Source organism: Ovis aries, chromosome 15 (genome assembly GCF_016772045.2).
Source record: "Ovis aries strain OAR_USU_Benz2616 breed Rambouillet chromosome 15, ARS-UI_Ramb_v3.0, whole genome shotgun sequence".
Taxonomy (NCBI): domain Eukaryota; kingdom Metazoa; phylum Chordata; class Mammalia; order Artiodactyla; family Bovidae; genus Ovis; species Ovis aries.
In genome coordinates, this window is record NC_056068.1 from 8,559,468 (window position 1) to 8,574,101 (window position 14,634).

A 14,634-nucleotide genomic window follows, 5' to 3' on the forward strand; every position below is an offset into this window, starting at 1 on the left:
ATTTCCTACTCCAGAGGAATCTTCCCGATGCAGGGATTGAATCCATGTCTCTTACATTAGCAGGACCACTAAGTCACCTGGGAAGTATCTTCACCACACATATGCTGAAATTTTAAACAGAGTGGTCAGTATAACCTCATTAAGAAAGTACATTTAAGTGAACTTCTGACTTAAGTTTGGATTTAGCTATACCAGTATTTAGAAGAAAGCATCCCACACGGAAGGAATAACTAATACAGAGGTATTAGAAAAATTATATGCAGAATGTAAGGAGACCAGTGAGTCAGGATCATCACAAGCTTTAGAGAGAATGGTAGAAGATGAGTTTGTAGAGAGATGGAAGGAACAAAGTCATATGGGATTTCGGCTTCCATCCTAAGACAAATGAAGAGACAGTGAGGATCGATACTCTGTTATCTTTTAATACATTAGCTTTACGTTATGTTGAAAATAGGAAGCAGCTGGATGTGACAGTTGGACTGTGAAGAAAGCTGAGCACCAAAGAACTGATGCCTTTGAACTGTGGTGTTGGAGAAGACTCTTGAGAGTCCCTTGGATTGCAAGGAGATCCAACCAGTCCATTCTGAAGGAGATCAGTCCTGGGTGTTCTTTGGAAGGAATGATGCTAAAGCTGAAACTCCAATACTTTGGTCGCCTCATGCAAAGAGTTGACTCATTGGAAAAGACTCTATGCTGGGAGGGATTGGGGGCAGGAGGAAAAGGGATGACAGAGTATGAGATGGCTGGATGGCATCACCAACTTGATGGACCTGAGTTTGGGTGAACTCTGGGAATTAGTGATGGACAGGAAGGCCTGGCATGCTGCAATTCATGCAAAGAGTCGGACACAACTGAGCAGATGAACTGAACTGAACTGAATGTTAAATGAAATCATAAAGTTGGTGTAATGATCTGATGAGATTAATGTCTTTATAAGAAGAGACACTGGAAAACTTGTCTCCTCGTTCCTCTCTGCCAGGTGAGCACACACTAAGAAAGCTATTTACTCTCTGTAAGCCATGGGGACCATTCTTGCCAGGAATCAAACTGAACTGGCTGACACATACACCTTGGGATTCTCAATCTCCAGAAGGGTTAGAGAAAATATTTCCTTGTTTAAGCCACCTCAGTTCAGTTCAGTCACTCAGTCATGTCCGACTTTTTGCGACCCCATGAATTTCAGCACGCCAGGCCTTCCTGTCCATCACCAACTCCTGGAGTTCACTGAGACTCACGTCCATCAAGTCAGTGATGCCATCCAGCCATCTCATCCTCTGTCGTCCCCTTCTCCTCCTACCCCCAATCCCTCCCAGCATCAGAGTCTTTTCCAATGAGTCAACTCTTGGCATGAGGTGGCCAAAGTACTGGAGTTTCAGCTTTAGCATCATTCCTTCCAAAGAAATCCCAGGGTTGATCTCCTTCAGAATGGACTGGTTGGATCTCCTTGCAGTCCAAGAGACTCTCAAGAGTCTTCTCCAACACCACAGTTCAAATGCATCAATTTTTTGGCACTCAGCTTTCTTCTCAGTCCAACTCTCACATCCATGCATGAATACTGGAAAACCATAGCCTTGACTGGATGGACCTTTGCTGGGAAAGTAAAGTCTCTGCTTTTGAATATGCCACCTAAGTTGTTCATAACTTTCCTTCCAAGGAGTAAGCATCTTTTAATTTCATGGCTGCTGTCACCATCTGCAGTGATTTTGGAGCTACCCAAAATAAAATCTGACACTGTTTCCACTGTTTCCCTATCTATTTCCCATGAAGTGATAGGACCAGATGCCCACCTAGGTAACGATATTTTGTTATGACAGTCCAAGCAGACTAATACACTGTCTCTCCCACAGTACTTCTGATCCTTATATTTCTTAATTTTTTTCATACATTAATTTCTCCCAAAATACAATATAACTTATGTTCTTATTATGTCCTCTGTTTAATTCCCCCCCCCCCCACATGCGAATTCAATCTCCACAGGGCAGAAATTTTTTTTTGTTGTTGTTATTACCCCATATATTCTATGGAGGTTACTTGATACATTTTTGTTAAGTGAATGAAAGGGGAGTTCGGACTGACAGGTATGATCAACAGTTAATTTATATATTAATCTTGATGTAATTATTTCAGACATTATGTTAAAAAAAGAAATTTAATGTAAAATGTAAAAAAAAATACTTCCTCACAAAGCTATATATTAATATAATAATATTCTCTAAGCCATAGCTATTTCTTTGCATTGATTGCTGAGGAAGGCTTTCTTATCTCTCCTTGCTATTCTTTGGAACTCTGCATTCAGATGCTTATATCTTTTCTTATCTCCTTTGCTTTTCGGTTCTCTCCTTTTCAAAGCCATTTGTAAGGCCCCCTCAGACAGCCATTTTGCTTTTTTGCATTTCTTTTCCATGAGGATGGTCTTGATCACCGTCTCCTATACAATGCCACGAACCTCTGTCCATAGTTCATCAGGCACTCTGTCTATCAGATCTAGTCCCTTAAATCTATTTCTCACTTACACTGTATAAACATAAGGGACTTGATTTAGATCCTACCTGAATATTCTAATGGTTTTCCCTACTTTCTTCAATTTAAGTCTGAATTTGGCAATAAGGAGTTCATGATCTGAGCCACAGTCAGCTCCTGATCTTGTTTTAGTTGACTGTATAGAGCTTCTCCATCTTTGGCTGCGAAGAATATAATCAATCTGATTTTGATGTTGACCATCTGGTATTGTCCATGTGTAAAGTCTTCTCTTGTTTTCTTGGAAGAGGGTGTTTGCTATGACCAGTGTGTTCTCTTGGCAAAACTCTTTTAGCCTTTGCCCTGCTTCATTCTGTACTCCAAGGCCAAATTTGCCTGTTCCTCCAGGTGTTTCTTGACTTCCTACTTTTGCATTCCAGTCCCCTATAATGAAAAGGATATCTTTTTTGGATGTTAGTTCTAAAAGGTCTTGTAGGTCTTCATAGAACCATTCAACTTCTGCTTCTTCAGCATTACTGATTGGAGCATAGGCTTGGATTACTGTGATATTGAATGGTTTGCCTTGGAGATGAACAGAGATCGTTTTTGAGATTACATCCAAGTACTGCATTTCGGACTCTGTTTTTGACCATGATGGCTACTCCATTTCTTCTAAGGGATTCCTGCCCCAGTAGTAGATATAATGGTCATCTAAGTTAAATTCACGCATTCCAGTCCATTTTAGTTCACTGATTCCTAGATTGTCAATGTTCACTCTTGCCATCTCCTGTTTGACCACTTGCAATTTGCCTTGATTCATGTACCTGATATTCCAGGTTCCTATGCAATATTGCTCTTTACAGCATCAGACCTTGCTTCTATCACCAGTCACATCCACAAATGGGTATTGTTTTTGCTTTGGCTCCATCCTTTCATTCTTTCTGGAGTTATTTCTCCACTGATTTCCAGTAGCATATTGGGCACTTACTGACCTGGGGAGTTCCTCTTTCAGTATCCTATCATTTTGCCTTTTTATACTGTTCATGGGGTTTTCAAGGCAAGAATACTGAAGTGTTTTGCCATTTCCTTCTCCAGTGGACCACATTCTGTCAGACCTCACCACTGTGACCTGTCCATCTTAGGTGGCCCCACTTGGTATAGCTTAGTTTCATTGAGTTAGACAAGGCTGTGGTTCGTGTGATCAGAAGACAATGCCAAAGAATGCTCAAACTACCGCACAATCGCACTCATCTCACATGCTAGTGAAGTAATGCTCAAAATTCTCCAAGCCAGACTTCAGCAATACATGAACTGTGAACTTCCAGATGTTCAAGCTGATTTTAGAAAAGGTAGAGGAACCAGAGATCAAATCTCCAACAACCACTGGATCATCAAAAAAGCAAGAGAGTTCCAGAAAAACATCTATTTCTGCTTTATTGACTAAACAAAAGGTTTGACTGTGTGGATCACAATAAACTGTGGACAGTTCTGAAGGAAATGGGAATACCAGACCACCTGACCTACCTCTTGAGAAACCTGTATGCAGGTCAGGAAGAAACAGTTAGAACTGGACAAGGAACAACAGACTGGTTCCAAACTGGAAAAGGAGTACGTTAAGGCTGTATATTGTCACCCTGCTTATTTAAATTATATGCAGAGTACATCATGAGAAATGCTGGGCTGGAAGAACCACAAGCTGAAATCAAGATTGCCTGGAGAAATATCAATAATCTCGGATATGCAGATGACACCACCCTTATGGCAGAAAGTGAAGAGGAACTAAAAAGCCTCTTGATGAAAGTGAAACATGAGAATGAAAAAGTTGACTTAAAGCTCAACATTCAAAAAACTAAGATCATTGCATCTGGTCCCGTCACTTCATGGCAAATAGATGGGGAAACAGTGGAAACAGTGTCAGACTTTTTGTGGGGGCTCCAAAAATCACTGCAGATGGTTACTGTACCTATGAAATTAAAAGACACTTACTCTTTGGAAGAAAAGTTATGACCAACCTAGACAGCATATTTAAAAGTAGAGACATTACTTTGCCAACAAAGGTCCGTCTAGTCAAGTCTATAGTTTTTCCAGTAGTCATGTATGGATTGAGATTGGACTGTGAAGAAAGCTGAGCGATGAAGAATTTATTCTTTTGAACTGTGATGTTGGAGAAGACTTTTGAGAGTCCCTTGGACTGCAAGGAGATCCAACCAGTCCATCCTAAAGGAGATCAGTCCTGGGTGTTCATTGGAAGGACTGATGCTGAAAGTGAAACTTCAATACTTTGGCCACCTCATGCGAAGAGTTGACCCATTGGAAAAGATCCTGATGCTGGGAGGGGTTGGGGGTAGGAGGAGAAGGGGAAGACAGAGGATAAGATGGCTGGATGGCATCACCAACTGGATGGACATGAGTTTGGGTAATCTCCAGTAGTTGGTGATGGACAGGGAGGTCTGGCATGCAGTGGTTCTTGGGGTCGCAAAGAGTCAGACTTGACTGAGCAACTGAACTGAACTGAAGCCATAGCTATAGGTTTTAAAAATGCCTACTCCCATTCTGCCTGAAATGCAGGAGACCTGGTTTTGATCCCTGGGTTGGGAAGATCCCCTGGAGAAGGGAATGGCTACTCACTCCATGATTTTGCCTGGAGAATCCCATTGACAGAGGAGCCTAGAGGGGCAATTCAGGGGATCACAAAGAGTTGGACATCACTGAGCAACCCACCAACACACACACAGTCCCTTTCTACATTCTCTCCATCATCCTTAATCTAATTCCTCTTTAAAAAGGAAAAAAAAAATAGAATTCTAAATTCTTTGCTGCTTGTAAGGATTATAATAATTGTAAAGAAGATAAATGTGAGTTGAAAGTATTAATATTTTGATGAAATAACATACAATATGAAATAGAATAGAAACTTTTTAAGATACAATTTGGATTTTGATTTCAAAATGAATATTGTGGAGATTTAAGATAATGAAGAATGTATACCAAGGTAGTATTTTAAATCCTTGTAGGTATCTTTCTATAGTCTTTCTGGAAATCTGGAGGCAAGTTGTTTTCAAAGAAAACATTCTGCTTCAGAAAGAACATAAAGAACTTTGGTGAAGGACTGCATGTTGATCCAAGGAGGAAAACTGGTTAAAATGTTTTCCTACTAAAAGAATTGCATCTAAAGATAAATTAAATTAAAATTAAATTAAACTAAACTAAATAAACATGTTTTGTTGATAAATGTAACCACATTCAGTGGAAATTATCCACAGAGAGAAGACTTATCCATTGATTGAAGAATAGTTAAGAAAAATATTTAAATTAAGTAAATAATGGCCCATCAGTTCTATGATTACAGATGATTCGCCATTCTTAATTAAACATGGTCATAAAAACTTGCAAAACGTGGTCATAAAAATAGCAAATACTGTTCAGTAATATGAACAAGAAACTTAGGTGTTCAAATAAGAAGCTGCTTGCTTGAAGAGAAAAGGGGATCTGCAAATACGATTATCTATTTCTTATGATTTTTATACTTTCTTCCAAATGAATAAATGGCCCCATTCACAGTCACTTGTTTTGAGTCTTATTTTTGGGTGGCCAGCATTGATAAGTTAATTCCGGATGTGCTTGGTCCATGTGCAATTCATTACTTCATTTGTCAAAAATTAGAAACTTACTATTCTTTATATTCATGCTGGCATATAAAGGAAACTTAAGAGCTTTTAAAATGCTAGCTTATGCATTACATTAACATCTTTAGTGTTCAGACTGCAGAACTAAATCTTTTTTTCCCTAACATATATTTCTGCACTAAAGCATGTGCTTGTGTGTGTGCCCAGTCACTTCAGTTGTGTCCAACTCTTTGTGACCCTATGGACTATAGCTTGTCAGGCTTTTCTGTCCACAGATTCTCCAGGCAAGAATACTGGAGTGGGTTGCCAAGTCTTCCTCCAGGAAATCTTCCTGACCCAGGGATAGAACCTGGGTCTCCTGCATTTCAGGCAGATTATTTACCACTGAGCCACCAGGAAAGCTCCTATTAGGACATATCTCTACTGAAATTGATTTGGGTTAGATGATAACTATGAAAGCAAAAGAGCTGCTGCCCCAGTGAAGATGATGTAGCCCCCAAAGAATTTCTTTTGCTAACACAGGCAATGAGTTTGCACTAGAAGCAGAACTCAAGAAACATTTAAAACAGCTGCTTTAGAGTAGAAGTCCCCGACATTTTTGGCACAAGGGATTGGTTTTGTGGAAGATAATTTTTCCATGGACCAGGCAGTAATGCAAATGATGAGAAGTGTCAGATGAAGCTTCACTAGCCTGTCACGCACCTCCTGCTAACAGGCTAACAGTACTGGTCCCCAGCCCAGGAGTTGGGGACTCCTGCTGTAAAGCACGGAAAAGTTGACAACTGCCCCTTGGCTTGCCTGGTGGATGGCAATACCTTTACCATAGCTGCAAGAGATGCTGAGTTTTAGAGAAATGTGTGAGGTGAGGAGACACCTTGCTAGAGAATGATTTGATATTACTATCAAGGTCAAAATCAATAAAATCAATCCTATAAAATCAATCATTTATAGGAACACACTTTTGAAAAGTATATGTTTACTTATAAATGCAGTACAACTCGATTTTTTTAAAGCACTTACTGAACTGATTTTGCTTTTGTATTTTTTTTAGTGTTGCCTTTTATTTAATTTATTTTTTTAAAAATTATTTTAATTGGAGGTTAGTTACTTTACAATATTGTGGTGGTTTTTGCCATACATTCACATGAATCAGCCATGGGTGTACATGTGTTCCCCATCTGACTCTCCCTCCCACTTCCCTCCCCATCCCATCTGTCTGGGTCATCTCAGTGCACTGTCTTTGAGTATCCTGTTTCATGCATCAAACTTTGACTGGTCATCTATTTCACATATGGCATTATACATGTTTCAATGTTGTTCTCTCAAATCATCCTACCCTCACGTTCTCCCACAGAGTCCAACAGTCTGTTCTTTACATCTGTGTCTCTTTTGCTGTCTTGCATATAGGGTCATCATTACCACCATCTTTCTAAATTCCATATGTATATATTAATATACTGTATTGGTATTTTTCTTTCTGACTGACTTTGCTCTGTGTGATAGGCTCCAATTTCATACACCCCATTAGAATTGATTCAAATGTATTCTTTTTAATGGCTGAGTAATACTCCATTGTGTATATGTACCACAGCTTTCTTATCCATTCATCTGCCGATGGACATCTAGGTTGCTTCCATGTCCTGGCTCTTCTAAACAGTGCTGTGATGAACATTGGGGACATGTGTCTCTTTCAATTCTGGTTTCCTCAGTGTGTATGCCCAGCAGGGGGATTGCTGGGTCATATGGCAGTTTTATTTCCAGCTTTTTAAGGAATCTCCATACTGTTCTCCACAGTGGCTGTACTAGTTTGCATTCCCACCAACAGGGTAAGAGGGTTCCCTTGTCTCTGCACCCTCTCCCACATTTACTGAACTGATTTGAAAAAGAGCTCTCTATTCAAATATAGGGCTTTCCCTGGTGGCTCAGTGGAAAAGAATCCACCTGTCAGTTCAGGAGACAATTTCTGGTTTGGGAAGATCCCCTAGAGAAGAAAATGGCAACCCACTCCAGTATTCTTGCCTGAGACATCTCACGGAGAGAGAAGCCTGGTCAGCTGTAGTCCACAGGGTTGCAAAGAGTCAAATATGACTTAATGACTAAAACAGCGACAATTCAAATATATTTCCAATGTTCAAATTAATTAGATAAGAATACAATTTTAAATCAGGGACTTCTAAAATAAGTAAACAAACCCGAAATAGCATTTAATCAAAACAGTTAAACCCTCTACACGTACAGAAATACACACCACTCCATTGTTTTTCCTTAGTTTATGCCTCCAAATTCAAAATTTATATATTTTACATATGTATATGTATACATAATATATACACATATCTATATATCCATTATCTATCACTATCTGTCTATCTGTGTGTTGTGCTGTGCTCAGATGCTCACTTGTGTCCAACCCTTGGTAATCCCATGGACTGTAGCCCTCCAGGCTCCTCTGTCCTTGGGATTTTTCTGGAAAGAATACTGGAGTGGGTTGCCATTTCTTTCTCTGGGGCATCTTCCTGACCCAGGGATCAAACATACATCTCTTACATCTTCTTCATTGGCAGGTAGATTCTTTACCCCTAGCACCACCTGGGAAGCCCTCTATCTATCTATCAAACAAGAAAAAGTACAAACAGTTGAATAAAGTTATGTAAGAAATCAAGGAATATGAGTAACTAAGAAACTATGGAAGATGAGATATCCAGGATAGCTGTACCATGTGTTAAGAAACACAAGAACATGGGTATGGGGTGAGCAAGGTGACACATGTACATAGTGCCATGTACCACAAGGGAAATGTCCCAGGAAACAAGGTTTTTAGGCAGTGTGGTGAGGGTGGGCAGAAAGCACAGCCACAGGCAAGAGAGTGAGTTTGATGAACGCACAACACAAGATTTGAAGGTGACTCCATTTCCCAACAGCAGACCGAAATGTTAGGGCTCTCACACTTAGGATGACTTGGGAGCATCCTATAAATGAAGGCTATAAGAATTCTTGTATAAACCTGTTCATGTGGTCTGAATTTGCGTCCTTTCCAGAATCATCTACCAAACATAGAGATTTCCTCAATTTCTTGGCTTTATATTTGCATCTCAGTATTAAAATGGAACCAGGAATGAAGCTGATACCCACAATTTTATACATTATTTATATTATAAAACAAATTTATACACATGTATAGTATGCTATAATGATAATTATACTGAATTTTATGAATTACTATAGGAACCTAATATCAAGAAAAACTTGAATCATATTGATATTTTGCATTTGGATGAATGTATCTTTGCCCCTAGATTACAAGTTTAACACTGTCAGGAAGCATTTAACAGGAGGCTTCCTGTGTGCTGTTTTGGATCTATCAGGAATTCTTTGCTCCTTATTAATTCCTGAATACTCAGGAATTAAGAGGAGAGGCAAGCCTTTCCTGGGGGCTGAAGAATCCAGGCATTTCCTTCATTAGGTTTTCTATACAGTGATAAGTACCCTCTTCCTTCTTGTGAACCATATGGTATAAGTTATTGTTTACAACTCTCTCTCTCTGTAATATGGATCACCTATGTTTTGTAAGTCTGGAATTTTAATCTTTATCTTTACTGAGAATAACTACCTTGTAAAACAGCATATATGCCCACACCATGGTGATTAAAGCACCTTTGCTCCATCAGAGCTCTGGTCCCCGTGTCTTTCCTTCTCTTTCTCTCTCTCTCTCTCTCTCTCTCTCTCTCTCTCTCTCTCTCTCTCTCCTTTTCTTTTTCAGGCTGATCTCCTGGAGCGCAGAGGCTCTCTGAGTTCACTTTCCTGCCCAGGCTTCTAAGACCTTCTCGAGAAGGTGCTCTGTGCCCTCACCCCATCAAGAGGGTGCCTGAGGCCTTTGTGAACAGAGCAAGCCCCATGCAGGGGCTTTATTGGCTTTCTGTGTAAACCAAGGAATATCAGCCTCTTTCTCTCCTTTACTTTCTTATTGTCGACGCTGGACCACCAGGTTCTGGTCCATTAAAGGACCTCAACATAACACAAAACAAGTTTCTGCTCACATTTAATTTAAGCAATGAAATGGACCACTTTACTTCTATAACATTCAAATTAATGGAGTTTTACGGTTACTGCACTGAGATATTTTATTGATTTTATATTTCACTTCTATGTAGGTAAATCAGTTTTATATTTAGATAGAAAATAAAGTCACAAATCCATTCTCAGTATGGACAACTGCTTCTGAAGATTACATTTTATAGATACTGCTTGCTTTTCAAATATCAACATGTTAAATAGGTAATAACTATCAAGTGAGTGTAATTTTACATATCCCTGCAGATAGCCACATTTAGAGAGGGAAAGGAAGTTTAGTTATAACATGAAAAGAAAACCATCAGGGGAAAATTATTTTTAAAATAATGCAATTATAATGCAAATAAACTTAGAAGTAAGCATTAAAATGCTATATTATTTTAAATAATGTAATTTTATGTTAGATTTTATTTTTATAAATAAAATGGGTGTGTGACTCTAAAGGCATAGAGCAAGGAACTGGAGTAATGGAGCAGTTCTGTACCTGACTGTCTTGGTGGAGGTTTGAATCTATATAATATAACTTCATATAATTTTATGAAACTATTCACTAAAATAATTGTACATAAAACCTGGTGAAACTTGAATATGATCTGTGGTTTATAGCATTGTATCAATGTCAATTTCCTGATTTGATCGTTGTACCATTGTTAGGTAGAATAACTTGGGGAAATTGAGAGATGGGCCCATAGAAAATCTTTGTATTATTTTTTGCAGCATTTACATGAGTTTAACGTTGCTTCAATAAACAAACAAAAATAAATAATGTGGTCCTTCCTTGGGAAACAAGAAGAAAACAAAGTGGCTTTATAAAAAGAAGCAAACAACGGTTAAGATTGTCATGCGTGCCTGCATGCAAAGTGGCTTCAGTTGTGTCCAACTCTTGGTGACCTAGGACTGTAGTCCACCAGGCTCCTCTGTCTGTGGGATTCTCCAGGCAAGAATACTAGAGTGGGTTGCCGTGTCCTTCTCTAGTGTAATATTGTCATAAATAATAAAATTTCCAAAATCCAAAATAATCCTGCTGGGATTGTTAGCAAATACGGCTCATGACATTGGAAGCTGCTCTGTCTGTGTCTGATGTTGTCTTAGAGCCTCTTACCTGTTTTTACCGTTTGCCAGCCCAGGGAGAAGGGGCTACGAGCCTGAAGGTTGTAGGAAGAGATAGGGCTGTGGTTGTCAGCGGCTGGACTCCAGGAGAGTGTGGCTGTGCTTTCGGTGATTTCCTCCACAATCACTATCCCTGGTGGGCCTGGGGGACCTTTAGGTAAAAGAGAAAGGAAAAAGTTAAGGTCAAGCCATGATGAGGAGCCATGAGATATTGTATTTCCAATAAGGACCCAATCAAACTAGTAAAGCATTTTAATGAAATACATATTTAGTAATGAACGTTGCCAGTAAAAGAGATGGGTTGCAAGTTGATTTCCATGATTTCTGAGGATAATTCAATTATAGATTTTTTTCATAATACTTTGTCCTTGGATTCAACCATCAGTTAACATTTTTTATAGACATGCAAAAAAATAATTAAAAACGAATATAAGGACTTGAATGTCAGTAGCTACTATGACTGCTGAAATCAATCATAGCTTACAGAGGCATTGATAGAGTAAGAGGCAATGCTACTAGAAACAGAAATGACCCCATCATTACCACAAAGTTACAGGGCCTAATTTTCAGCCAACCTACAGTGTACAAATAGTGTGAATGTACTTACCAAGGAGCTTAAAGTCTACTCTAACAGGGGAAAAATGAAAGGCTCTGAAATATTGAGAGTTCAAACCAAGCAAGGATATATCCTAGAAGTGAGGCATGGAGAAATGTTGTGAGAAGTTAAAAGAAAGGTGTGATTAGATGATGATGATGATAATGATTTTCTTCTTCTTCTTCTTTTTTTTTTTTTTTTGGTGAGTGTGAGAAGATGGTAAATCAGAGAATATGATTCCCCTTTTGAGCATTAAAAAAATGGTATGGTATAGAATTATGTTTATCAATTGAAATGCATTAGAGTTTAGCTTCAAGAAACAACCATGATCTGACATGAGATGTATATTCTTGTGTTACTACTTCTAAAATAGTGATCTCTAATAACATTAAAAATATTTATAGTATTCATATTTTAGTGGCTAAGCACAAATGCCAGTTTTCTTCTTAATTCTTTTCTATTCCCTAATATGAACAATCAAAGCTTTAAGGATCTTTTATTTTCAATTAAAAACATCCCACCTGTAAATATTTTAGGTTATTTTCTGATTTAGTCCTTGTTTAGCAAGTTGTTCTCTGGACTTGGTTATTATGAAATCTGAGCAGTAAGTGCTGACCTAGACTGCAAATGGCTAAGAAATGGTGGAGTGCTAAATAGATGGAGGCAGTAAAGTCCTCTGAGTAGAAATTTTCAATAATGAAGGGACAAAGTGTTTAAAAGGGTCACCGTAGAGGTGACATTCTTAGGCAATGAGAAGTGAGCATTTTTATCAACAGTGAGAAACAGCAGTGGATAGTGGAGACCACAGACTTAGAAGACAAGGACTATTCCATCAAGAAGGTAACAAATACTGGGATTATGAGCAGACATGTAGAGAATAACCATGAGAAGTGGCATTCCCCCCCCCCCCCACAACCTCTTCTGGAGAAATTAAGGAAGAAATTGAATATAGAGAGAAAGCTTTTGAAATGTCAGGAAGCTAGGAGAGTTCATTTGGAAAGTTTCTCCTTTTTTTCACTAAAGAAGAAAAAAAACCACACACACAAAAAAAGTGAAGGTGGTTGGGTGAGAGTGGGACTGGGAACTAGAAGACAATGGGAAATGTCTGGATAAAGCCAATGATAAAATGAGGAAAGAAAGGAAGAGTGAAATACAAATATTTGGAATAGTCTGGAATTCAAGTTTGCCTCAGTAGCACCATTGTGAAGTAGAACTGACCAACTCAGCAAGCTTGGGCTAGAAAGACAGGATCAGGGCCAGAGAAAGTGGTTAACTGGGTCAATTCAGGCTTAGTTTATAAATTTGATATGATTTTTCATCAAAGATGCCAATGATATGAATGACCATGGCCTCAAGGAGGACTAGGGAGTCAAGTGAAGCCAGATTGGTGCTGACAGACAAGAATAAAATAATGAAACTCAGAAGCCAGGTTACCAGGAGGGGAAGATAGAAAGATAAAAATTACATAATTTGAGATTTCAATGTAGGGAACTTTTGATGAAAGTTTGTATTTATTTGGAATTAAGCGGCTGCTGCTGCTACTGCTGCTAAGTCGCTTCAGTCGTGTCCAACTCTGTGCGATCCCATAGATGGCAGCCCACCAGGCTCCCCCATCCCTGGGATTCTCCAGACAAAAACACTGGAGTAGGTTGCCATTTCCTTCTCCAACGCATGAAAGTGAAAAGTGAGTGAATCGCTCAGTCAACTCTTAGCGACCCCATGGACTGCAGCCCATCAGGCTACTCCATCTATGGGATTCTCCAGGCAAGAGTACTGGAGTGGGGTGCCATTGTGGGAATTAAGAAGGAAATGCAATTATTATGTCAAGTACTTAGGGAAGAATCCATTCACTTGATGTACAACCAATTTTCAGAGTATTAAAATGGTAGATAAATGTGAGGTGTGGAAAATAAATAAGATCCAGTTGCTGAAGATGTCTAGCAAGTTGCTAGACTGTATGACAGGGACATTGAGGTGTGACTATAATGATAATAATATAATAATGATAAGAATATTAACTGTAATAATAATACCAATAGCTACCATATCCTCACTATTGAGTATTTTGCAAACATTAGCTTGTTCACTTATTTCTATGTTACTGTGAAGTGGTCATTATAATTCCTATTTCAGAGAGGATGTGATAGACTCTTAAAGGTCATTTGGTTGATTAAGAATAAATGTTACTTAGTCAATAACATCACTGTATGTTAGGTATTACATGAGGCGGTAGGTGTCAGAGAATCCCTTCTAGTCAGAAGTTACTCACTCAAATCACTGCTAATGCATGGCACAGCAGAGATATGAATTCAGATTTGTTTCTAAAACCTGATTTGTTCCATAAAGCAAGGGTTATGGAGATCTTTTTCCTTTCACTGTTAACTGAAGAAAGTGTTTAGGACTTTGTGGCAGCCTAGGTATATGAGAAGGAAATGGCAACCCACTCCAGTGCTCTTGTCTGGAGAATCCCAGGGATGGGGGAGCCTGTTGGGCTGCCGTCTATGGGGTTGCACAGAGTTGGACATGACTGAAGCGACTTAGCAGCAGCAGCAGGTATATGATGGCCACCAGAAAACTTTCTTTCCTCTTGCACATGCAGGTCATGAAGCCTGTTCTTTAAACCGCCTTGAATCTGGGTTAGCCTGTGATTGATTACAGGCATACTCTAGTGACACTGTGGATTTTTTTCTTGTGTGCATGCCTAAATCACTTCAGTCATGTTCAACTCTTTGCGACCCTAAGGACTGTAGCCTTCCAGGCTCCTCTGTCCGTGGC

General features: G+C 39.1%; 1 protein-coding gene across 1 annotated transcript in view; it reads right to left on the bottom strand.

The window, feature by feature from the left end:
• CNTN5 (contactin 5) overlaps positions 1–14,634 on the bottom strand; it is a 1,662,845-nt gene that overhangs the window by 109,956 nt on the left and 1,538,255 nt on the right. Inside the window, exon 17 of the mRNA XM_027979105.3 lies at positions 11,257–11,415. Coding sequence (XP_027834906.2) covers positions 11,257–11,415 — 159 coding nt within the window. The remainder of the gene's footprint in view (positions 1–11,256; positions 11,416–14,634) is intronic.